At 40.5% G+C, this 27,141-nt stretch overlaps 2 protein-coding genes across 2 annotated transcripts in view; one reads left to right on the forward strand and one right to left on the reverse strand.

Annotated features, from left to right (window-relative positions):
* Nucleotides 1-27,141, forward strand: part of LOC115574089 (NACHT, LRR and PYD domains-containing protein 14-like) — a 915,401-nt gene that overhangs the window by 574,678 nt on the left and 313,582 nt on the right. The gene's annotated exons all lie outside the window — the stretch shown is intronic.
* LOC115574103 (caspase recruitment domain-containing protein 8-like) lies at nucleotides 1,699-23,915 on the reverse strand. Its single transcript, XM_030405350.1, has 6 exons — nucleotides 23,727-23,915; nucleotides 22,316-22,533; nucleotides 20,949-21,214; nucleotides 5,179-5,292; nucleotides 4,947-5,088; nucleotides 1,699-3,498 (listed from the first exon to the last, which is right to left on the reverse strand). The coding sequence occupies exons 1-6, from the start codon at nucleotides 23,750-23,752 to the stop codon at nucleotides 3,044-3,046; spliced, it is 1,221 nt and encodes a 406-aa protein (XP_030261210.1). The 5' UTR covers nucleotides 23,753-23,915; the 3' UTR covers nucleotides 1,699-3,043.

The raw sequence follows: 27,141 nt of genomic DNA on the forward strand, positions 1-27,141 counted from the left end.
TGAGTGTCTGTTTTTTATGTGCCGTATCAAATTTATAGTATTAAATGCAGCTCTTGTGCACCACTCGTGCAGATTGCAGATGTCGCTGCTGGACTGCTTTCGCTCTCTGAAATATTTCCACTCTGCAGACATTTCATCCACAGGTTTGCCAGGGTAACGTTATGCGCACGTCTGCGTTCTGCCACAAATTGTGCTCTGATGTAAAAAAAAAAAAAAGCCAGGCTTGGGTCCACGTTCAAAATTGCCGATCCCTATCAGTGGAAAAAACGCCCATATTGGCCCTGATCCTGCAGATCAGATTGGAACAGTGTTGAAGTGTTGATGTTATATTAGAAATGTTTTAAATATGAAGCAGAACGAGATGCTCAGTGTGAATCAGGACAGAATATATGAGGTCAAATCCCCTTCAGAACTGATGACCTCAACAATAAGATTTAACAGTTTGGAATAATATTTTCAAGGTATTAACCACGGTTTAAAATAAACATTTAAATGGATTAAAACATGTGAGAACAACAAAACTAAACTGAGTAGCTGCTCTACCACTTGCACTAATGAGCTATCGCATGCAACAAAAATCATGCATCTGACCCCGCATGAAATGTTCACGGGTTGGCACAGTGGTACCTGTGGACAAGCTCTACATCAGGGTCTTTCTGAGAAAGTAGCATCAACCAAGGCGAGAGGGTCCAACACTGTGTTATGGGCAACATTAACAGCAGTGCAGGTGGAGGAAACATGACTTGGTATCATCTGAATCACTGTACTAATTTAAGGCAAGAAATGAAATTCAAACAGACTTAGAATCTATATTCCTTTAGATCACACCAGACAAAAAAGCTGATTGGATTAACTTTGTCTATTACAATCAACAGCGGTTCATAAACTACATGAATGAGGCTCTCATAGCTCTGGGAGAGCAGTTGCATGAAACCAGTAGGGTTGCTTGGAAGAACAATAAGCTTTAGACTGGATATTGGCCATCAAATGGACTGATCACAAAGTATAAAAGGACGAAAGCAGTAAAGTCAAAAATGTATTATGCATATTCTGAAGTTTAATCAACAAATTATAGTTATTTCTATTTTTTGTGACAGTATAATGGACCATATTCTGTTTTACAACCTGCCATAAACAAAGTTTTGATGTGCATGAGTCATATCGGAATCAAAATCAGAAACAGCTGTATTAACAAGAAGGGTTTTACACCAACGAGGAATTTGTCTTGGTGACTTAGGTGCATGCAATAACAATAGACAGACCGTGACTATTACATACAATATAAACAGAGACACAAGTGTGGGATGATGATGAATAAAGATGGAAGAGCTGTACAGGAATGTCAAAAAAGAGATAAAATGTAAAATGTTGTGAAAAATTATTTTAAGAATTTACAAATTCTGCATAATTGTATTGAAGCTTAATTGGTGAAGTTTCAGGAGCAGGACCACACCTCAGCAGCGCCAACTTCCGCATTTCTATAAATAACCACCTGACCCTCTCCTCTGTTTCGCTCTCGTATTCTGCACCCCTCCCCCCCACCCCATTTCTCTCTGCCTGTTTCTTCTTTCTCTCCTCTCCTTCGTAGGTCCATGAGCGGCGGCGGATTATCTACAAGAATCCCCACAACGCACTCGAAGAACTCAAAAGAACCAAGATCTTCGACACTTCGTTTTCCTTTGTCACTAATAAATCCTTAAACGCATCTCGTGGACGGTGTGGTCCTTGCTAGTGAAATGCATAGATTCAAGGGCGGTGGTGGGGATGAGTGCAAGAGTCAGTCGGGGTCCTGGGACCTGTAAAGGATCTGAACTGCAGAGGGGAAGAAACTGTTCATGTGGCGGGAGGTTTTGGTCCTGATGGACTGCAGCCTCCTGTCAGACGGGAGAGTGTCAGAAAGTCTGTGACCGGGATGGGAGGCGTCGGCCACAATCCTACCTGCACGCATCAGAGTCCTGAAGTCAACTGTGTCTTGTTAACCTCATAATTGTCAAACGTATGAAGTCTATATCATGTCAAGGAGTGTTTAATTAATCAGTACTAAAATATGTGTATGGAAGGGTTAGAAGCTCTGAATTTGGGATATTCCTTATTTAACAGTGTTACTGGATTCATACGAAGAATAATGAAAGATGGAAATGTTACTTTCTAACAAATGTTGTTGTTATACCATATATGTCATTTAAGTTGTAATATTACACTTTTTATAGTCGTCTAAGTTACACATAACTGCATACTGCCGGCAAAAGCTAACGGTAATGTTTGGCCATGTTTACATAACATTTATAGCAAAGAAAATGTGTATCTGCAATATGTATAACCAACGTATGATCAACTCATGTAAACAATGTGAGCCTTAGGTGGTCGTCCAGAACATTTGAAGTAAGAGCAAATCTGGTGGCCGTAGGGGAATTATTTAATCCTTATAAGAATTTAGGTTTTTTTGCCCTCACGCACGTTGTTTAATTTTGGGAGGAATATATTAAGAAATCCGGCCTGACTAGGTGAATATGAAAGTGTTATTCTGTTTTGAGGTCTCTGATAAACAGAAGATTGGGAAATACTGATAACATCATACAAAATAGCACAGACACACTGCATAGAGGTGCACAGGAAACCTACAAACCAAACAGCACTTATGGTCAACACCAAAAAGGACACACACACACGCACAAGTGGATACATGCACATACTCACACACTCTGGAAAAGTTACTGGAAGTTACACAATTATCAAGGGAAAACATAGAAACACGTAGAGAACAAAAACAAGGAGCACCGTGACATTTTGGTGATGGTCCAGGCTATCAGCAGTTTAAACAGATGAACAGAGTCTGAGGTATAATGTCGCTCCAGGAGTAAACAGAACCCACTTTTATGCATCCGTGCCTCGGTGTCGTTCTTCTGAGAATTTTGGCTCAACATATAAATGTTGAATACATCCTCTACAACATCATTTAAAGATTACAATACGTTATGTGAGACAGTAAAACAGCCAGCTGACAGATTCATCATCACACTTTCTTGATTTAACTTCAGCTGAACTACAGCTCGCTGTAGAGGACAGGATCCACTTCACGGAGAGCAGCGATCAGGGCTGAGCTGGCTGCACTTCCTCTTCCTCGCACTGTGTCGATCACGTCTCTCGCTCTATCTGCTCGGACTCTGTCTGGTCTTCTGAAATTCTGCATTTCTTCACCACTTATAAATCCACGTCCAAGAAGTTTATCTAGAATTTGGTTGAGAACAGGTTCAGACACTCGTTGTACAAACTCTGGTCGAATCGAGTCCAGCTCCTCCACTGCTGGGACCCTGTCCACTGCTGGGACCCTGTCCTCTGCTGGGACCCTGTCCACTGCTGGGACCCTGTCCTCTGCTGGGACCCTGTCCACTGCTGGGACCCTGTCCTCTGCTGGGACTCTGTCCTCTGCTGGGACCCTGTTCACTGCTGGGACCCTGTTCACTGCTGGGACCATGTCCACTGCTGGGACCCTGTAATCTGCAAAAAAATAGTAAAAGCTCAATTGAAATGAAAGTCATACTCTGATTATCGGAGCAGAAATGTTTCTGTATGAAATCTGAGAAAAAATCAGCAAGGGATTTTTCACATTAAGGTTTCATGACGGAGCTTCTTATCTTTGTATCAATCCATCAACATACTGTTAGTTCTGTTTACATAGATGGAGAACTTATTTCCTGACCGTCAGTCACACCTTCCATTAGGCAGTACATCAGTGTTGGACTCTCCATGATGACGGCAGTCAGCGGCTCTCTCAAACTTTGTTTTTTATTTGTTATATTTTCGCCTGCATTGAAGCATGTAAATGTTACATGTGGCACTTTTCAACCAGTCAAAGCTTTATGACACAAGTCAGTGTTCAGTGTGGTGTCACACACACACACTGATCACAGCCGTCAGGAGCAACTTGGTTTCAGTATCTTGACCATTGACACTTTGACATGTGGACTGCAGACATGCAGACTTTGGGATTAGTTGATGACTGTTCTGCCTCCTGAGCCACAGCAGCTTAATGAAATGATGATCTGCTCAGAGAGTTTACACACTGGCACATGCTCAGAGATGTTGCCACCTCAGAGAGCCACGACAATCTTGAGGATTCTACACCATCAGTGACATCGTACTTCAGCAAATGTGTTGATGATGTGGATGAAAATGTCTTATTTGTGTTTCATGTGTTTTCATGGGTTTTGCAGGGTCTTTGCAGTTTAGACTGTTTACCTCTTGTGTTCCTGTGTTTTCACCCAGCCTGCTTTTCCCTCCTACTTTTGCCCTGCATCTGCCTCATTAGCCCGTTAGCAACCCTGAGCATTGGCTGTCTGGACCTTAGTAGGGTGCCAAACATAACATCCTACAGTTCCTCCACCAGGGGTCTTGGCCTTTGTCCTGTGTGCTCTTGCATCAGAGGTCACCTCTCCTGTATATGGGTCTGCTGATGCTTCACCTGTTCCTCCATCTGGCAATGTTTCATCTATTTCTGAGTTGGTATCGTTTGTATTCTATGGGTTTTTTGGGTTTTTGTGGTGTTTGCATTTTTGATGTTTCCCACCTGTGTTCCTATGACTCCACACCTGCACCTGCATTAATGGTGAGAGTGAACTAGAACAGTAAAGTTGTCTGGACAGATGAGCAGCGAGCTGAAAGTCACTATGAGGCTCCACTGACCCAAGGGAGATGAACATTCAGCAGATAAGTAGCTTCTAACACTAACGCACTGTCAGTTATTCATTGTTTTGTGCACACTGGTTCTTGAGCTCTAAGACCGATTAGATCCCTCAAAACTAATGAAAACGAGACTTCAGGATGAATTTGGACTAAAGAGCAACCTGATGCTGAGCACGAACGAACTGGATGTTGCTTTATTCTATTAAACTCATTAACAATGTAATATAAGGCTGAGTGATGCTGCAGATGAATAAAGACTTTACCGGTCAGATCAACTTCATACTTCCAGACCTCCGTCCGTCGTTGGTCTTTGACAATTAGATTCACTTCTTCTGTGTTTGTAGGCAGGCGGATCTCAAATGTTGGGAAGAAATTTGGTCCAAAGTCCAGTTCAAACTTTACTTCCTGAAAAACCAAAGTAAACTACAGGTAACCAAGAGCAGTTTGATGAATCACATCAGCAGACTACAAAAGACTGTTATTTGAAATACTCACTGTGGGCTGAATTTTACTGGCCTCAGAACAGTGAACAGTGTAAATCTGATCTTTGATGAGTTTGCAGTTAGAGGCTGTCTTGATGTTCACATCAGGTTTCTGTTGCTTCTTCACCTTAAGAGACATCAGAACATTTACACATTTGAATTACAGGGTTTATCCTGTGATCTCGGTTTGTACAATAAAAGGTTGACTGAAGAAGAAGCTTCAACAATCTGTGTTTGCTTTGTACTAAACAGTCTGTTATGGCCTCTGGTACCTCTCTCCAAAGTTCTGACTAATTATTCATCATTATTTGGGATGACTTTTATGTGACTTTTAAGTGACTTTTATGGGAGTAAAAGGCAGCTGTGATTCTTCTCCCACAAAGGAAACCTGGAAAAATGTGCAACAAGCTGTTTCAGTCAAATATGTACTCACTTCTAAACTGAGTTCTGATGTTAACCGTGAAAGTATTAAGGCTAATGCTAGTATACATGATGTCCTGGCAGAGAAACAACAAGAGACAGTGAGGGATGTTAAACAGCTCAGAAGTGACACTAGTGACTATCGATAACGTTCAATCTGATTTTTCTTCTAAACTGGGAGAAATTTTGTCCGCGTTAGAAAACGGGAGGAAAGATTTTAATGAGTGTTTCCATCATGTAGACCACACAGAGATCTGGGTGTCTGCAGGAGAGGACAGAGTCAGATCATCTTTAAATCACTACAGAAATAAAATGTCTGTGGTAAGAGCTGTCACAACAGAAGGACTGATACTTTACAAGAACAGTCCAGTGAGATTTTTGAAATAAGAGACAAACACAAGCTCTTCTAGTTATCCTTCAGTCAGGAACACTTTGTGTTGTTGTTTTTATAACAGATACCTATAACTGCATTTCAGTCAGACAACTCACGTTTGAAATGTTTATTACAAGCAGAACATAGTTAGATTTTGGCGTCCAGGCTCTGACCTCAACACTCCCCACGGATATGTTTACATGAGATATTGGGGAGTGATGATTAAATATATTTCCCCCTAGACAGAGCCTGCAGGTGGATGCTGGGGTGGTGGTGGGCTGAAAGAGCGGGCGATGATGCTTGTGCAGAGCATTAGCAGCACTGACGAGCCAGAGGGAGAGAAGGGAAATTCATGCGTTTAAATAACCCGCTCAATAGAGAGGGTGCGTTTGTGGGATGGTCTGGAGAGAGAAGCATATCACGTGTGTATATGGCAGTGAAGCTCGAGTTGACTGCCTAAACTAGCTCACAGGCGTCGCTTCATCTCTGTCAAACCGGATAGGAGCAGTGTGAGAAAGCCCTACAGATCAGGGCCTAACAGCACCCTCTACTGGTGCAAACTAAAACAACAAGCAGTATAGTTAAGTATATAGTTACGCTATATAACCAGAGGGAGAAGCAGCGGACCAGTCAGTGAGAAGACCAAGCTGTATGGACTTTCTGTGTGTTCTCCCTTGTTATGTGTGCGTTCTTGACGATATGTGAGTAGTTTCTGTTTGTAGTTATAGGTAATGTGTTCACTATTGCAGTTTGTGTATTTTACATTGAAATGTGTTGTGTGTTTGAGTTAGCTCAGTAGCTTGTGCAATCTCAGCAATAGTTAGCTGCCCTTTGTTAGCACTGCAGCTACATTCAGATTGTGATCATGTTTATTCTTAATTGAGTTTATTTCCTTTTTTTTAATTTTCAGACTACACACACAAAGACGTATGTTGTACGGTTATGCGAAGTCCAACAACTTCATTAAAGAAGTCAAATCTCTCTCCCTCTCCAACTGCCTTGATTCTCTGACCGGAATCATAGTCCATTATCTCCGCCTCAACCAGCAATCCTTTCAAAGAGGCTCGCCCTCAAACAAGCAGTAACACACCAGACACATATCTGGTGGAATCTCTGTGTGCCAGAGTCAAATCCTAACTCAGAGGATGAGTCAAAGTCTGAAGACAGGAGTGTGGCAAAAAAGGACAGAAAATACTGTTTTCGTGAAGAATGGGTGCGCAAATTTGAATGGTTAAGGTGTCAAGGTGTGTGTGTGTTAGGGGTGGAGCCGAACCCGAATACGGTATTCGGAAAGGCACAAATAACGTGTTTTTTACGAATACTTATTTAGAACAAATACTTTAAAAAATATTTGTATTCGGGAACAAGAAAAACATTATATCAAAAAGCTGCATTTCCTCATGAGACCGCAGTGCATGCCATGATGAGTGAGTGAGTGACGTTCAGTAGGAGACGGGAGAGTAAAAGAGGTGACTGACACAGGCTACTCCACACAGCAACGGAGAAGGCTCGGCTGAGCGAAAAAAGACTTCATCACTATTTTTGTTGAATAGATTTTTGTACCTTAACTGGGTTCTGGGGGCAGTTTATAACTTTCGGGAAGCGGAGTTTGATCGGGAGATTATTCCATTACGCTGCATTAGTACTGACGTCTGCAGTCGGCTGCTCTCATGTTCGCTCTGTTTACGTAACGTTAGCTCTGTTAGCACAGAATAATGTTAACGTTCGGTTAAAAAGGTTAAAACAAGGCTTGTGTAGCTGTGTCGAATTGTGTGTTATTTTCTTTTAAATGACGTTCCTTGTTACACAGGGCTGTAAACTAGCGGTCGCCACTCGCCAAATGCGACTAAAATATTTCCCTGGCGACTTAATTTTGGAGAGCTACATGCAACGGGGCGGGTAAATGTTTGTCCTGATGGTCGTGCTCTTGCAATAAATTATGCAGGATATAGCAAAACAGTTTCTCCGGCCGCTCTGTGTCTGCTCTCGCTGCAGCTGCCTCCTCTCTCCACCCTCTCCTGTTGCTGCTTCAAACATGACACCGGCTTTGGGACTGACCGGCTGATGATTGGCTGTTCTGCCTTAAGTCCCGCCTCTCTTGCTGTGTTAGATTTATTGTTCAGCTCGTGCTGATGAGGCGGGAACTACCGTTAAATACCAAATAATAGCCAGGCGTTTATTTGTCTCAACCACTTAACATACCAGGTGTTTATTTGGGACAGGCGTTTAATTCCCTCCTCACAAAAATCCGGGATGAAAATGTCACAAACTTCTCGAGCTTCTCTGTGAATTCTCTGGAAACAGAGAACAACCAAAAACAATGTCTGTAACGTTCTCTGATGATCATAAACGTTGATTATTCCTGATACGTTCAGTATACAGGTCGACACCAAACCACAGGATGTGTTTATAATGTTTTTATGTGTTTACAGCTGCTAATGTATGTAACGCTGTTACTGTGATTACATTTAACAGTTAAAGATTTAATCTGTCTATAATAACCACATACTTACATGTAACTGTGATTTTTGATAATCTAAGACTGCAGATCAAGATAAGAAGCTGCAACTGGCAGTGAGCAGCTCTCTTTTCTGTTAGCAGTGAAGTGACATAGTCCATGACAGAACATTATAAAATATGATAATGTATAAAATAACATTTAATGGTAAAAAAAAAAAAGTACAGTTGCAGCAGGCTTCTATTACAAATATTATATTATATTATATTTAAACGAATCAAGACAGATGTCACATTTACGTGTCAGGGTGTGGTTATTATAGACACAGATTTAATATTTAAGTGTCATTTATCATCACCCCCCGACCCAAAATTGTTTTAAAAAAACACCATCACATCCATCCCCCGCACTTTTGAAAAGCTTGCTACACCTCTGGGCGCAGTGACTGTGATTCGAGTGCAGCGATGACGACACCGCTAACTCATGAGCTGAGGGAAGTTGTACTTAAGTTGCGCATAATTTCTTAACGACTTCCTTCAGTTAGGTTTCAGTTTGATAATCAAGTTGCTTAATATGAGAACAGTTTTCACGTCACAAAACGTGTAAAACCATGGGTCTATCAAATCCAGTGTAAATATTATTATGGTACAGTCGCCACTGACAGGTCTATTACAGAGCCTGATAGTTAATTAATGAGTGTTTCCTTTGTCAAAGTTTTGCACTGTTCAAGTTTTCAATTTGCAATGTTATGAAATTTTATTAATAATATTAAAATATATTTCTAAATAATACTTTGGCCTCTTTTCTAAGCATGTATTGATATATAATCCTGTTATCTCCATGAAAAGTACTAATACAGATGTATATGCAACAAAAAGAGGCAATTTATTATTTGGCCAGTAAAAAATTTACTTGGCCGATAGATTCTTTAATCTACCTTTCCCCTTGGCAGTTGAGCCAAAAAGTTAGTTTACAGCCCTGTTGTTACATGTTCATTGCTGGATTTATGGAAACACATCAACCAATATTTTCTATATCCATAATTATTATAATGGATAATTAAAGAATACTTTCTATACTATAACGTAAATTAGAAGTGTAATGCAAAAAAACTGGATTTTTACGCCTATTTTGAATTTTACTCGAATACAAATACAAATACTTTTCCCCCCTCAACAAATACAAATACAGATACAAATACCAGCTGCTTTGCACACCCCTAGTGTGTGTATACATACATACACACACACACATATATATATATACATATATATATATATATATACATATATATATTTTTATACCATGGTCTGGGGGAATACTCGATTCTGATTGGCTGCAGGGTGTCCATTAACCCCTGATATATGGACACCTACTAAGTAGATCCAGTCAAATTGTCTGTTCACCGCTGTAAATTAATGCACTAGCTGGCGTATCAAATCTGAATAGTATATTTCCAGCACTGAGTTCAGTCCATCAGTCCTTCAGTGTCTTATCCTCTGAACACCACAGGGTGGCGACTGTAACACACAAGCTGCAGAAAGTTCACTTCCCCTCTAAATTTACTGATACGCGAATAATCTCACATCCCGTTCGCTGTTCAGCTCTCTGCTTCAGGCTGCGGCCACAGTAACGTTACACACGGCCGATCATTTGTTCCTGAAGATCTTGATATTGATTTGGGGACAATGACATGACTGGTTAGTTAGCTAATCGTGTTAGCTAGCATACTGTCAAATTATATTTACTGTTTGTCATCCGTGCGCAATGTTATTGACTTTGATACTTGCTAGCATAGCGTTAGCTTTCTGGCTCATCGCTGAGCGGACTAGACTATCTCCCGTTGCCAAGTCGTATCTATGGTCCGTCCTATTTACTGGAGGAGTGAACAACGTCTACGTTGCATAAGAATCTTACGGGAGAGTAATGATTGTTCCAGGTATTAGTCAAACCCTAAGGCGTTACCAGGGAAACGAAGTTATGGCTTGTGAAAAACTTTATATTTTGATTGTAAAACGCATGAAAATGTAAATTAATGGTCCGAATTTCTTTTCTTTGGCAAGTGACCATGGTATAAGCGGGATAATGCCCTTCAAGGTGTCCATAAACAGGAGTTCCATTAACTCCTGTTTATGGACACCTCGAAGGGCATTATCCCTTACATATATATATATAAATATATAAATATATATATATATATATATATATATATATTAGGGCTGTCAAACGATTAATTCTTTTAATCGCGATTAATCGCATTTTGTCCATAGTTAACTCGTGATTAATCGCAATTTTTTCTGGCACATTTCTTTCTGTTCTAAATGTACCTTAATGTATTTTTTCATGTTCTTAATACTTTTAACAACATCAGAAAGGGCTAATATGCTTTATGAAAATGTTTATTCAATACTTCAATTCATTCAGGAAAATAAAAGGCTCGAAAATATCCCCTCACCCTAAATGGGATCAAACATGGTGATGTCTGCTTTTGGCGAGGGGGCGGTGGGCTCTCTGCATCTGCTGTGTGTTTGGCTGCAAATGATATCTGAGACTCGATGTACTTCAATGGTAACTCATTTCATGTCGACAGTACGTGCAGATAACTTTTGTCCTATGGACCGAACCATCTGGCAGTGTTTGAAAGTTAATTTGCCGTTTATAAGTCCTTTATCCATTTACTTTCACTTTCGCTTTTCAGTCCACTGTGTTTTTCCCAAACACCAACCCTGCTTCTTCTTCTTCTGATTCCCTTTCTTATTCTTCTGCCGCCCTCTGGATCAAGACTACAGGTGCCACCGACGGCCGTAAATCAAACAATGCCTGTTTCTTTTTTTTTTAAATACCGAGCGTTAATCGCGTGTTAAAAAAATGAACGGCGTTAAGAGGATGTTGCGTTAACGCGTTATGAATGCGTTAACTTTGACAGCCCTAACATCTAAATATGTCAATATAATTGATTTACAGTGTGCCCCCCTAAATTTTTTAAAAGGTATACCGTATTTCGGTATACCACGGTGGTGTAAAGCCACCATGGTGACACGTGACATGGTGATGGTAATTAATTAATTATTTTAATATTATGCAGCGCTGCTGCTGCAACTCCACTTACAGGAGTAGGGAACTCACAAATAAAACATTTCACTTCACATTCACATTAAGATCAGTGGTGGTCAGTCGTCACTCAGTCACATTATAATCTAATTTTACAGCTGCAGCAGTAGATTGAAAAAGCATTTCCTACCTGTGTGCTGCTCAAATGTAGGCCTATATTCCATTTAGTTCAGGGCAGGCTGCATGGTCAGCGTCTTTTAGTTGGTTCAGTGACAGTCCAATCAAAAAAGGTAGTTTTGGTAAACACACGCAAGACCCACATGATCCAGCAAGCTAGAAAAAAGCATGGCATGATGATGGCAGACTCCGATGGCAGATTTACCCGCGGGCCCGTTTGACCCGATGTCCCCTACTTCACCACCTCTTTATCCTCCAGCCAAGCGACTCCGTTCATTTGTTTGGGAGTTTTTTGGCTACCCAAAACAACCGGATGGATCCATAAAGGACGACGGAGAGCCGACTTGCAAACTATGCAACAGGAAAGTAGTTGCAAGATCGGTGAATACATCTAACATGATGTCCCATCTCCGCGAGTGGCATAAAAAAGAATATGCACAGCTTAAATCCAAGCAGGTAAAATGAATCATTATAAATCCCACTGTAGCCGCTCTATGATGTTTCATTCAAAGATTATGGTTATTGTTGTTGTACGTCGCTTTCATTCTCCGTGGAACAGCATGGTCTTGTTGTCTACAGAATATGCAGATCTACAAGGCATCACTACGTCGCTTTGCAGCGCTTTGCAACGCTTTGTTCACTTGTAGATTAGTTGTTTGTTTGGCGTAGTGACGTCATGCCAAAGAAAAAAAAGACGAAAGAAAGAAAGAGATTGAAGCAAAGAAGGAGAGAGAGAAAGATGGACTATAATAGATAGATGCACGGAGAGATGCATAATAGAGGCTGTGTGTGTGTGTGTGTGAAATATAAATATATATATATATGTCTGTATGTGTGAGTATATTATATATATATATATATATATATATATATAGAGAGAGAGAAAGAGACTTTAGTGACTGAATATAAATAATTTCATTTAGCTGACACTTAAGCATAAACCAAATATAAGTTGTTTTACTTTACGTAAAGCATGTACTTTAATTTTTTGATCTCTTGTGTGAAAAATGTTCTTTTAAAATATAGGCTACTAATTCAACTGTTTTGTTTTTCTATTAGGAGGCGGATAGAGCTACGAGTAGGACATCAGCGAGTCAGACGAAAATCCAACACTCTTTTGCCAAAGGTGAGAAGTGGGATCGAAAATCAAAGAAGGCAATTGAACTCAATCAAGCTGTGGCATATTTTATAGCAAAAGATATGTTACCCTTCCAAGTGGTCGAAAAACCTGGATTGCTAGCCCTGATGAAGAAAGTGGCCCCACAGTACAATGTACCAAGTAGAGTTCACTTTGGCAATAAAGAGATTTAGAAAATGTACAACGAATTACGAGCAACTGTGCAAGAGAAGGTGTCAGATGGGGTGTGGTTTGCAGCGACCAAAGACCTGTGGACCAGCAGCTGTGGAGGCGGTGAACCATACATTAGTTTTACCATCCATTATCTCTCTTCGGAATGGAAGCTGATGGCTCACTGCTTAGAAACCATGTACTTTCCTGAAGACCACACACATGCCAATATTATTGAGATGGTAGAGAATTTGCTCAATGCTTGGAACATTAAGATGGAAAACACTGTCTGCTTCACAACAGATAGTGGCTCCAACATGAAGAAGGCGTTTGAAGAGAGCCCTGTGGAGTGGTTAAGCTGCTTTGGCCATAACCTCAAATTGGCCATTAACAAGACCATGAAAATCCAGAGAGTGGAGGATGCAGTGAGGTCCTGCAGAGAGGTGGTCGAAGCCTTTTCACGAAGTTGGAAAAAGAAACAGAAGTTCCAGCAAAAGTAGAAAGACCGGGGGGCACTACAAGCCAATGTAGCCATTCTCTGATCCATGATGTGGTAACCAGGTGGGGCTCCACCTTTGAAATGCTGTCAAGAGGCTGTCTCCTCTGTTTTGACTGCAGACAGGAACTCACGCCATCTCATGCCCAGTAGTGCAAACATAAATGCCATGGAGGGCATCTGCTAGGTCTTTTTCCCCCTTCATGACTTCACAGATGCTCTTGCCTCAGAAAAAAGGTCACCATATCAGCTCTGAAACCTGTCATGGACCACATCACCACACAGATCCTGCTAGATTGTGGCGACGATTCTGCTCTCACCAAACAAATGAAGCTGGCAATCAAAGATGACTTGGAAGCACGGTATTCAGAAAATCATCTGCGAATCATGGATCTCTGTTGTTTCCTCGATCCAAGATTCCAGGCTAGGTTCTCTGCCAATGTTGAAGACACAAAGAGGATCTGCACTGAAGAGGCCATGAAGCTCATTCATCCCACAGCTGCACCACCAGGTATGTTCCAATGCCAAAAACATAATCAAATCAGTTAGTACAATTAAAACAATTAATTTTTAACCAAATAATTTATGATTATGAATTTGATTGTGACATCCCCAGGGCCTGCACCAGGAGAAGCTCATATGGACACGGCAGGGTCTTCAAGCGGTGAGGGACGAGCCAGCATGAAAACACTTTCTGGAATCCTGAAGCACATCACCACCACACGAGCAACAAGACAAGATGACAGTCCTGCTGCAAGTGGATTCATGCCAGCATCCCAGAGCCCAGAGCAGAGGGTGACAATGGAAATCAACCTATACCTGTCCCTGCAACCCCTCAATGCAAATGATGATCTCCTGGAGTGGTGGAATTTCAACAAAAATCAGTTTCCACTTCTAGCTAATGTAGCAAAGAAATTCTTATGCATCCCCGCCACAAGTGTACCATCTGAGAGGGCATTTAGCACTAGCGGATACATCCTCTCTCCCCTAAGGTCACGACTCACAGTAGACAGGGTCAACATGCTGTCCTTCTTGCATCACAATCTGCCCTAATATGCTCATGATTGGTTTGTGTGTGTGTGTAACAGTTCTCTCACATTAGGTCATATTGTTATTTTGCTACAGTTAATGTGTACAGTGCAGTTCTTTAATAGCCTAACAGGGCTCAGTCTCAGGTTTAAGGGGTCTTATTTCAAGTTTTACTTTTTTTTTATTTAACCTTTATTTATCCAGGAAAAAATCCCATTGAGATTAAGAACCTCTTTTTCAAGGGAGTCCTGGTCTAGAGGCACCAAGAAGTCACACAAAAGAAGTTTACTGTTGTGTAATGTACAGTAGCTTTGTTTAACGCTTTTCTGCTTGCTCTCGCTTCTGCTTGCTATCTTTTCCACTGTTATTATTTTTCTTCACTGAAAGATTACAGGCAGCAACTCCTGGATATTTACAAACCACTGGGACAACAATTAACTGACTGCTGCTGCCTTATTTCACTTTTTTTTTAAATTTTCTTCCGAACTCCGTACTTTCAGAACGAGGCCTTCGAAGTAGCACAAGCCTATTAGCAGCTAAAGCCTATTAGCAGCTAAACCTAACTAGCACCAAAATGCCTCTTGTTAACCTGAACCTTCAGAGCATCCTACAGAAAATTGCTGAGCTGGAAACCAAGATCCACCAGATAGAAGTAAATGTGGAAGTGAATGGACTATCTGGGAATTAAACTACTCTCCCATGGAATCAAAACAGCAGACAAGAGCCTGCTAACACACGGCTAATTAGCCCCGACAATGACTCGACAAAACAGGAGTTCAGGGGACTGGATAAAAAGCCCAGGAACAATCATCCCTGCTGGAATACTCTTGGAGCAAAGCCTAAACATAAATCATTTTTGGGAGAACGAGTAACAGGCAGAGCCCAGCGTCCTGAGATCTGTGATGCAACTGGTTGGCCTGCACTTTCCTCTGAAAAGAGTGGCTCCTCAACACCCGTACCAAAGCGGAAACAACCGTGGACAACAGTGAAAACAAAAAGTAAGAGCGTACCTACGCAAATAACAAAAATACAACTGGAGAACAGATTTGCTCCACTTTATCAAGACCGTGCAAGCCCTCCGTCAATGAACAAGGAGAGTTATGAGACCAAATTCAAAAGTAAAAGACCACAGAAAGAGCTAATGACTGGACCACAAACACTGATTGTGGGTGATGTTGCTGTGAAGGAGGTAAACAGATTTTGCAGCAAGAAGAACACCAAAGTACTCTGTTTTACCAACGATATGGTCTCTGACGTCTCAGAAAAAATTCTGGACATTGTCGCTGAACATCCAACAGTGAAATCTCTCATCTTACACACAGGGGCCTGTGATGTTGTGAAACAACAATCTGAGGTATTGAAACAAGACTTCACTGATCTGTTGAACAAAGTCAGATCTCTCGATACTGTGGTGTTTGTCAGTGGCCCTCTACCAACTGTCCGTAGAGGTGATGAGAGATTCAGCAGGTTGTTGTTGTTGAACAGATGGCTCAAAGCTACATGTGCCGCTCAATCGGTGAACTTTATTGACAATTTTAACATTTTCTGGGAACGCAGACACCTCTTTAAGGCAGATGGATTCTGCCTTAACAAGTCAGGAGTAAGGTTGTTAACCTCCAACATATTCTACTGTGCACCACACACCAGTTCCTCCCTTCAAGGACACCAGGCAAAACAAACTAAAACAACTGATAAGACAGCCCTTGGAAGGAGAAATACTTGTGCCTGAGATAAGCTTCGAACAGACAAGTCAACTGTGCCAGGAGGAGGAGTCCTTGCTGCCATCTTCGCCCCGCAAGGAGGAGTCCCCCCCAGTCGCAACAAGAGGGAACATCCACTCTCCACCAACCCCAACCAACTCTCTGCCCTCTCCAGCCAGCCTCAGCCTCTCCCCCTCTTCCCCCCTCCTCGATTTCACGGATGAGATGAAAAAGCTGGTCAATGTTGGACTCAGACTCACACCCCGCCCAAATCTGCCACGCTTGAAACCACCATCGCCAAAACGTCATCGTGCCCCTCCGCCCCCTCTGAATAATCCTTGGCCTCTACAGTCTGAAAACAGCGAAGTACATCCTGTCCATGCTGACAGTACAATTAACGCTTACTGATATGTGCCGGGTCCGGGCTACGAAGTTGATATTACTACTGTTTTCCCCCGAGAAAAGCCAGGGCCCCTTGGAGTTCAGGCAGCCTCCTCAATTCCTGTGCTTACAGGTAATAGAAAAATTGTGAATTTGTTGAGAAACAGGAAATGCGGGACTAAATGTGCCAATCCATTAAATTTAGCTCCCATTCCTCGTCAGCCACTAACTGTCGCAAAAAACTGCACAGTTGGTTTTGATACTGTAACTGTAGCTCTATTAAACATCAGATCTCTGGCAGGAAAATCTTTTTTAATACATGACTTTATCATCAAACACAATCTTAATTTTATGTTTTTAACTGAAACTTGGTTAGACCAGGATAACAGTGCAGCTGTTCACATTGAATCAAGTCCTCCAAATTTCTCTTTCATAAGTGAAACTAGAATGCATAAAAAAGGAGGAGGTGTTAGTATTCTGTTTAATGAGTTACTCAAATGCAAGCAGATGTTTTATGGAAGTTTTACTTCTTTTGAATATGTTGCTCTTCAGGTAAACTCATCTTCTCGAGCTATATTTCTAAACATCTTCAGGCCACCTAAATACTGCACATATTTCTTTGATGACCTTGTTGAGTTACTGTCTCTTATCCGCACTGACTTTGATTGTGTGTTAATTGTTGGTGACTTTAACATCCATGTCGACAAGCCTGAGGACAGATGGACTAAAGAACTGTGCTGTGTCCTTGATAACTTTGGACTCACTCAGCATGTGACACAACCCACACACAACAGGGGCCACATCCTGGACTTAGTTATCTCAAAGGGTCTGAACATTTCTAAGGTTCTGGTATCTGATGTCGCTCTCTCTGACCATTGCTGTGTTTTCTTTGAGAGTGATATATCAGTGCACACAAATGTTCAAACTCAGGTTGTCTCAAAACGATACATCACTGAAAACACTGGTGACATATTCATTGATGCTTACTCTTCCACACCACCCCTCTCTAGGTTCTCTGTCAATCACCTTGTACTTCATTTCAATTCCAAAATTACAAATGTCATGAATGCCATTGCACCCACTAAAGTGAAGGTGGTCTCTGGTAAGAAAAAATCTCCTTGGAGAAACGCCACGCTTGTCAAGATGGAAAAAAGGGAATGTCGAAAAGCTGAGTGCAGGTGGCGAAAAACAAATCTCCAGGTTCATTTTGACATTTATAAAGAGAGACTTTACATTTTTAATTTAGAATTAAAAAAGTCAAGGCAGTCCTTCTTCTCAGACATTATCACCAAGAACAAAAATAATGCTCGTGCCTTGTTTGCTACTGTCGACAGGTTAACAAACCCTCCTGTGCCAGTAGCATCTGAACATCTGTCTACCAGGGCCTGTAATGAATTTGCATCATTCTTCACTGCCAAAATTCAGAACATTAGACAAGTGGTCAGTGCCACTCTACCAGGTACTGGAGGTGTGTTGTCGTTTTGTCCACCTAAACCCAACTCTAATACCCTGACACAATTTGATCCAATTAATGACAAAAACCTTCAAGACATTATACAGAATTTGAAGTCTTCCTCCTGCAGCCTGGATATTTTACCAGCAGGGTTTTTCAAAAAAGTTTCAGACTGCATGATTCCAGACCTGCTACAGATTGTTAACACGTCTCTTCTCTCAGGTGTCTTCCCCCAAGCCATTAAGACAGCAGTCATTAAACCTCCTGAAGAAGAGAACTCTAGACACTTCAGTAATGAATAACTATAGGCCCATTTCAAACCTCCCAATTTTAAGTAAAATAATTGAAAAAGCTGTCTTTCAACAGCTGAACAATTACTTAATAATAAATGGCTGTTTTGATGTTTTCCAATCAGGATTTCGACCACATCACAGCACTGAGACGGCCCTCGTTAAGGTCTTCAACGACATTCATTCAAACACAGACAGCGGAAAAATCTCAGTCTTAGTATTACTGGATCTCAGTGCTGCGTTTGACACAGTCGACCATAATATACTACTGGACCGACTGGAAAACTGGGTTGGACTCTTTGGTACAACACTAAAGTGGTTTAAATCTTATCTAAATGAGAGAGATTACTTTGTGTCTATTGGTGACTACACATCTGAACGGATGAAAATGACAAGCGGAGTACCCCAGGGCTCCATTCTGGGGCCTCTACTATTCAACATTTACATGCTCCCTCTAGCTCAAATAATGGAAAACAATGAAATTTGCTACCATAGTTATGCAGATGACACACAAATTTACATAACCATCTCACCAGGGGACTATAATCCCATACATACCCTGAGTAGATGCATCGAACAAATCAATGATTGGATGTGTCAGAATTTTCTTCAGTTAAACAAAGATAAGACTGAAATAATTGTTTTTGGATCCAAGGAAGAACGACTTAAAGTCTCTGCTCAGCTTCAGTCTGTAATGTTGAAAACTACAGACCAAGTCAGAAACCTTGGTGTGACTATGGACTCAGACATGAATTTCAGCAGCCATATTAAGACAGTTACAAAGTCAGCCTACTATCACCTTAAGAATATATCCAGGATAAGAGGGCTTATGTCTCGGCAAGATTTGGAGAAACTTGTTCACGCATTTATCTTCAGCAGACTCGACTACTGTAATGGTGTCCTTACAGGACTCCCTAAAAACTCCATCAGACAGCTGCAGCTGATTCAGAACGCTGCTGCTCGAGTCCTAACAAGAACCAAAAAAGTAGATCACATCACTCCAGTTCTTAGATCTTTACACTGGCTTCCTGTCTATCAAAGAATAGATTTCAAAGTCCTGTTGTTGGTTTATAAAGCATTGAATGGTTTCGGGCCAAAATACATTTCTGATCTGCTGCCGCGTTATGATCCATCCAGACCTCTGAGATCGTCAGGTACCGGTCTGCTTTCAGTCCCCAGAGTCAGAAGTAAACATCGAGAAGCAGCTTTCAGTTACTATGCGCCACATATTTGGAACAAACTCCCTGAAAATTGCAGGTCTGCTCCAACACTCACCTCTTTTAAATCAAGACTTAAAACATTTCTTTTTGCCACTGCTTTTAACTGAAGCAATTCAAGTCTTTGAACTGCATTATTACTCTGACTCTACAGTCTTGTTTCTTTTAAAGCTTCTCTATTTTAGCCTACTTGTTTTGATGTTTGTCTCTTAATGTTTTTACTGGTCTTAAAATGCTATTTCTTATTTATTTGTATTATTATTATTATTATTATTATTATTATTATTATTTTTTAATGCAATTTTTAATTTTGAATTTTTTGTAATTTGTGTGTGCCTGTAAAGCACTTTGAGTTGCCTTGTGTCTGAATTGTGCTATACAAATAAACTTGCCTTGCCTTGCCTTGCCTTGCATTTAATGGCCTGTAGCCCCCCAGGTTTACAATGTTTTTTATGTATGTTCCTGATCCTAAATCTGACTAATGCTTATTTATTCAGCTGTACATAGCTCTCTGGTTTAAAATGTTTATGGCAGTCGAGTGACACCTCCAACTGTTGGTTGTTTACCTGTAAAAAGGATTCTTCTTGGATCATGACCGTAATATTGGTTTGGGTTAAATGATTGTCTGGTGGTTTAGATAAACCAATGTTTTTCATCTAAGAATGATACTTGTCTGTTTTGTTGGTTATTTCATGGCCCCTAGTACCAAAAAAAATCTTTAAAAAAATAAAATACCGTCACCGTTAAATACTGCAGTATACTGTACTAACACCGTCACCGTACCGTACTGTAAAATCCCATACCGTTACACCTCTAGCGCTTAGTCAAAAAAGTTAGTCTGGAGTCCTGATAGATAATCTCATCTCTGTCTGGTAGCTACACTGACGGGTAGACGTCCAGGGATCAATCATTCTCTTTCTAGAAGTAAACAAACGATCCATCACTTTATGGAGGAACTCAGTCTGAGGGACATTTAGAGAGACACGCTTCCATTCAATCATATAGAAATTATACTAGAAATGATATAATATAGAATGATTGTTTATTTTTTCCTAATCTGGGTAGCAATTCAAAGATTGTCGCTGATAGCATCTTAACTTTTGATCACTAACCAAACTGTATGAGATTTAACATGCAGGGGAGATCTCAGCAGGTAATATAAACAAAATGGGTCCTCGATTCAGAAAACCAGAGGCTGTACTAGGTGGGAAGTACTGAAGGCCGACATGAAACAAAACCAATTTATCCAAAGAACAAAGAAGCTGGAGGTGGATATTAAGACACTTGGTGTGTCTCAAACTTCATATTAACATAAACTTCAGATAAAGCTTTTGATACATCTCTGCAGAATGAGAATGAGGTTTATCACATACATTTAAAGTTCATTAAGACAGACAAGAGAAACTTCAGCTGACAAGTTTGGACTGACAGCTGTAACATGAAGCTTTACCTCGTCCAGATGGATGTTCCTCGGCAGGAGAAGCATGTTTAGTTTTTGTCTCTGTTTTCTTGGGTTTGGTGGTCCGAGGAACAGCAGAACTTGTCCGCTTACTGGTTCCGTCCACAACCTCAGCAAGCTACTCCAGACTATGCCAAAGACAGAGAGGTGAGGGACCTGGACAACCACATGAGTGTCGGTAATCTCCAGCGGCTGGATGATGCTCAGTCCATCATCAGTGATGTGGACGACAGACAGCAGGCCATCAGGCAGAGGAGCTGTGAAAACACAGAGCTGTCAAACTCTCTTTTACTGATAACAACCTAATCACACTGTTCGTCCTCAATTTATTGGATTCCCTGGACACCAAGTCGAGGTATTGTAGAATTAAACTGTTGACCACATTGAGCAACCTATTGAACACCAGTGCTGGTGGATGGGAAGCCAGTGAGGGATTGTGTCCTTGTTGATGTTCTACAGACTCTTTACCGTCAGTTGAGGCTCCTGTGAAGCCTAAAGGGGACAAACTGTTGAGTCTGGGAGAACTACTTATTCCAAACTGAGGAGAAAAGGAAAGACAACTTCCATTTCCACTTTCATCAACAAATATTAAATATTGATTAATGCATCAAGTGCACCAAGGAAAAGACTTCTCTGTTTGCCCTTTAACCAGCCCGACTACAAATGTCTACAAGTATCTTGAAAATAGATACATTTTTGGAAACATGTTAATAACAATGTATTTAAGCATGCTTATCCATAAGATTTACAACTGCAAGTCTGCTGCCATTCAAACACAGTAATCCCTGTGCTTGTTTTTCTTCTTGTATTAAATCTAAAAGTTATGTCAGTTGAATTAGTGATGAAACTTATTTTTTTTTCATGAGATGATTTAATCATTTAGTCTTTTAAAAATAATAATAGATACGTTTTAAATCTCACAGTTCAAGATGACATCTTCAAATTGCTTATATTGACCAACAGTCCAAAACCCAAAGTTGGTGAGTTTTCTATCCAATGAGACACAGAAGTGCAACAAATACTCACAATGAAGTAGCTAAACTAGAAAATATTTAGCATGTGTTGTTTAAAGTGAACTTTCTTTATCAATCAACAATCAATAATCTAAATTTCCTCAGCTTTAAGATCGTCTCTACTGTTTGTCACAATTCAGATTTTATTCCAGCGCCCCCCTCAGGACAAACTTGACATGTTTCGCTCAGCAGCAGTTCAGACTCAAAGAACAGTCAAATAATCAGGATACTGTTTGTTCACACTGACGCTGTAATGAACTCTAAAGTCTGTAGGGGGCGCTGACATGACTTTAGAGTGTTTTTAAATGAAACTCTCTCACTCACAAAGCACAATAATGTTCTCACCATCCATTATTTCGCAGTGTGGCAGGTGCAGATGACTGACAGCAGCATCCTCTGAACACTTGATATCAAACAGCAGCCCTGCAGCCATCTTGCCAGCTGATTGGAGGAGGCTCTCATCCCATTGGACAGTCCTGTACAGCAGCTCCGCCTCCTGAGCCACAACAAACACCAGTCCAGTCAAAGCACACTGGAACACACCTGGACCAGGACACCTGAACCTGCAGGACACAGAAGGGCCGATTACAACAAGTTGTCAGCCTGTTGGTCCAATGATGTGTTGAGTTCAGACATGCAGACACTCTGTGTTTTCAGTCATCTCATACATCGTGTTTGACATGTTTTAATCTAATCTTCCTTCAACCTGTGAATCCAGTCAACCAGCAGACAGATCATTGATCATTCAGGTGATCGATCAGGCATTGTGACCTCAAACTGCACGTCAAATACCAACAACTGATCTGACAGGAATTCACAACAATTCTACAGCCTCACAGTCTGGATTTCTACACGGACTCTCACAGGAAACAGAACAAAGGAACTGAGTTTGTAATAAAAAACTAAATGCACGTTACCTGATATGTTGAAGTCAGAATATCGAAAATATACGAAACTTTGTATTAACATTTGGATATTTGATGAAGGGACAACAAACACTAACAGGAAGGATTTTTACATGTCTGCAAACCTTGAAAAGACCTGAACTGGGATGTCACATGTTTTGCATCATTAGCTACTAAAGGAGTCCATCTTTTAGTGGCTAATGATGCAAAACATGTGAATATACCTTTGTAAAACATGCCAGAGAGATTTAAGACCAGAGAGATTCAGCAAGAGTGGAGTAACGTTTGGCTTCGTTGATGGTCTACCCCACTTTTGAGAGAAGACCAAAACAAGAAGTCCAAAGATCATTTTTTCACACTCAAACTTTAGTATCATTCGGCTGTCATTTGCCCTTTTTGAGGGATGGTGCCATGAGGTGAATTTAAGTTTTGTTGTTTAATTTAATCCTGACTCTGTCTGAAGCCTGGAGATGAGTGATATCACTTTACTTCATCTTTTCTATCAATTATTGTTTGCAGAACATATTTAGGTGGAATTTAAGGCTTCAGACAGAATAAGGATGCATGTGTGTTGCTCTGCCTCATATTCACACAGTTATTGGTGCCCCGTGTGAGGCTCATTATAACATCTGTTAGTTCGTTGTATTACAGCATCTACCAGGCTGTAGGATAATAAATATATAAAAACTATAAAACTATTTTTTGTTAATGAAGTGTTTGTAGAAGACAATCAGAAAATCAGTGCTGTAGAAAACCTTCAGTGATATGCGCTAAACTGAAGAAGTTGACTTTGGGTTAAAATGAAAGGAGTTGATGAGGCTGAAGAATTCTGTATTTTATGTTTCAGTTACCTGTATGAAGTCTTTCCAGACTCCATCAGCTGTTGAGGTGTGAAACACAACCTCTCCTGAAATTTAAAAAGAGTTCATGAGAACACGCTGAGATGGGAGCAGAAACTGAACACTGAACTCTACCAGTAATGATCAGGTGACTGCTTCACTTTCTTTTCTACATGCACTCTTTATTAATTATTTATCACTACATTATCTCGTCATAATGACAAAATTAATATTATTGCTAAGTTAATTGATTCTGCACAAGTGAAGCCTGCAGGACTACGTTGGACAGCAGCTGGTAGTTTAATATCAGTAGAATGTAGAAGGTCAGAAACATTAAGCTCTGAAGGAGTTACAACTAAGGATGCTGAAGTCAAAACTGACATCTGTATTCAGGAGCTCTCGATGCACGAGCTGATGCTGCTGCTTCAACCTATGTGGATCATCAGGACACAGCTGATCCTCTTCATCCTCACTCTCCTCTCTGCTGTCCTCAGACACATCCAGGTCTGTCTTTGATGTGGATGGATCTGCTGGAGATTACAGACATGAATGGGGACAAGAAGACACTCAGCAGAGGTCAAACTCACTTTGGGGACCAACAATCATAAACCTTTAACAACAGGATTAATCAAGAGCTTTAACTCACATCCTCCATGTGTGTCAGGTGTAGCTCTGATTTCTCTGTCAGCCACCCTGCAGGAGGAAGCACAAATACAGCTGTTATCTCTCATGAACAGGTAAAGGATCAGACTCAGTTAACATTATATACAAAGTCAACAGGAATAGATGCAGATTCACATCTAGCAGTGCCAGGCAATGCAAATGATTTGTGTGAGTTGAAAATATTCGACTGTCAGCAAAACATGTGTGTGTGTGGCAGGGATTTGTTGAGTGTTGTGTGTTGAGGGCTGAGCTGCTCAGAGCCTCCAGCTCTGGAGGAGAGAGTCGGTGCTGCTCTCCACTCCTGTTTATCAACCTGACTGCAGCAGTAAACTCTGGAGGTGATCTCCACTGTCGGGTGTTTATGTTCTGTACTGTTGACTGCTGACTGAAGATGGAGGGAAAATGTACTTTACTTCATAAACAGTAAGGTACACTACTGGATTGTATTTCTTGGTGTTAAGCAGTTGAAGTCAGTTTACAGTAGAAACAGTTTCTAACTTGAAGTGTGAGGGTCCAGGTTCATCACTGAAGTCTGGAGATCTTTCTTCAGACTTGTCACAGCTGGATCCTGGAGACTCTGATCTGTGCTCCTCTTCCTCCAACTTGCTCATCATCTGGACTCCAGTCTTTGTGACAGGTAAATCATTAGCACCTGTGAACCTAGACATATGTATACCCATACATTTAAAATACACTTACAGTAAATAAGTGATCATTTATAGTCAACAGTCATTCAGTTAGATTAGTCAGAAACAGTTGTGCTGCTTGAGTGAGCTCTCAATAAATCATTACACGCTTGTGCTTAGGGCACCAAATGCTAAGGAGGCACCAGAAATATCATTATGAAAAATCATCATAGTTATAATAATTATAATAACGATATTATGTCAGTATAGAAATATTAGGCACCTTTTATGCATGTATATCACAAAACAGGCAGAACAAGAGATATATTCAATTGCTCAAGAAAGTAACGATGGTCATGGTAAGGCATCTAGCAAAGTTTAACTAGCATAGTGTCATTTGAGAACGTATATTTTGGCGTTTTCAATGCATGATAAACACACGACCATCTTTAGGATTGTCATTCAGTAGAATTCAGCAGAATGTAGCTGCAGTCTCTCACACAGAAGGTGAGATGTCAGACAAAATGCTCTAGTAACCATATTTAAGTTGTATTCAATTAAATGGTAAAATAATATTTAAGATTCAGAAATGTAGTCTTGTGTAAGGTGTATCATTTTGCTTTTATTCCTGTAGATAATATATAAATATAAAATGTCGTTATGAATTATATAAAGCAAACATTGTTGAATTGTGGGCAAAATTGCAACTCATTCTATTGCTTATGTATTAGATTAGATTAGATTTATCAAATAGTGATAAATAAGTAATAAAGGGGGAGAGCTCCTTGGCTGCATGCTTTCAGTTTTAAATGTTTAATGTTTATCAATATTTCGGTATCAGATTCTTTGTTTGAATATTTTGTCTCTCTCTATGCTGATCCTTTTTCTTCATATTTCTAAATAAATGCAGGGTCAATGCTGAGATAGTACAAGGAGGAGCAGGTGGCCAAGAGGAAGATACAGATGATGAATAACCATCTCTTTTTCAATATTAATGAACAAATTAGCTGGTTTAATAAATTGTGTACATCAGCCCTTGATCCTTGATTTTTCCGCTCCATATACATCCAGGGCTGTCCCAGTTATAAATAAAACTCCCTGGATCAACAACAATATTACACAACAAAGAAGGGAATATAGGAAGGCCGAGTGAAATTGGAAAAAGCACAAACTTGAAGTACACCGCCTCTTCAACCAGACTATTAAAGATGAGCAAGCTGCCCACTTTTCCAATCTGACTGTCAGCAATAAACATAACCCAAGGTTTTTGTTTACTACTATCAACCAGCTTGTAACTCCATCTCCTCCTGCTATTCATGTCTCTCTCCTGCTGACTGTGAAACATTCCTGTCTTTTTTCACTGGCAAGATTGATAGTATAAGGTCTCATTTTACTCTATTCTTCCCCCTGCAACGTTCAGTGGTCCTATTTTACTGTCTGATTTTGCTCCTATCTCTCTACAAATCATTTCAAAACCAGTCGATAATATGCATCCCTCCACCAGTCACTGTGACATTGTTCCTACAACATTGTTTAAAACCATACTCCCTGTCTTAAGTCCTAATCTGCTTTCTATCATCAATTCCTCTCTCACATCAGGGTCCTTACCAGACCTCTTTAAAATTGCCAGTGTTCAGCCACTTCTTAAAAAACTCTCTCTTAACCCAGACCAGCTGGAAAACTACAGACTCATCTCCAAACTTCCCCTTTTATCTAAAATCCTTGAAACGATTGTCTTGGACCAGCTCCTGAAGTTGGTAGTAGGTCAAAGAATCTTTGACAAATTTCAATCTGGTTTTTGCCAAAAACATAGCAGAGAGACAGCATCACTGAGAGTGTCTAATGACATTCTTATGCATGCTGACAAAGGTGAAAGCTTGTCCTTATTCTTCTTGATGTGACTGCAGCCTTTGATTTTATCAATCATGCCATTTTACTGGATAGACTTCAGAACTGGGTTGGCATTTCTGGTACAGACTTAAATTGGTTTCATTCCTATTTGACTAACAGAGTCTTTAATGTCTGCATTAATAATCATGTTTCCTCTTCCACTCCCTGCTGTGTGGTGTCCCTCAGGGGTTGGTTCTTGGTCCAGTTCTGTTCTCCCTGTTCATGCTTCCTCTGGGTCATTTGTTCAG

This window comes from Sparus aurata, chromosome 22, assembly GCF_900880675.1.
Source record: "Sparus aurata chromosome 22, fSpaAur1.1, whole genome shotgun sequence".
In the NCBI taxonomy this organism is placed as follows: domain Eukaryota; kingdom Metazoa; phylum Chordata; class Actinopteri; order Spariformes; family Sparidae; genus Sparus; species Sparus aurata.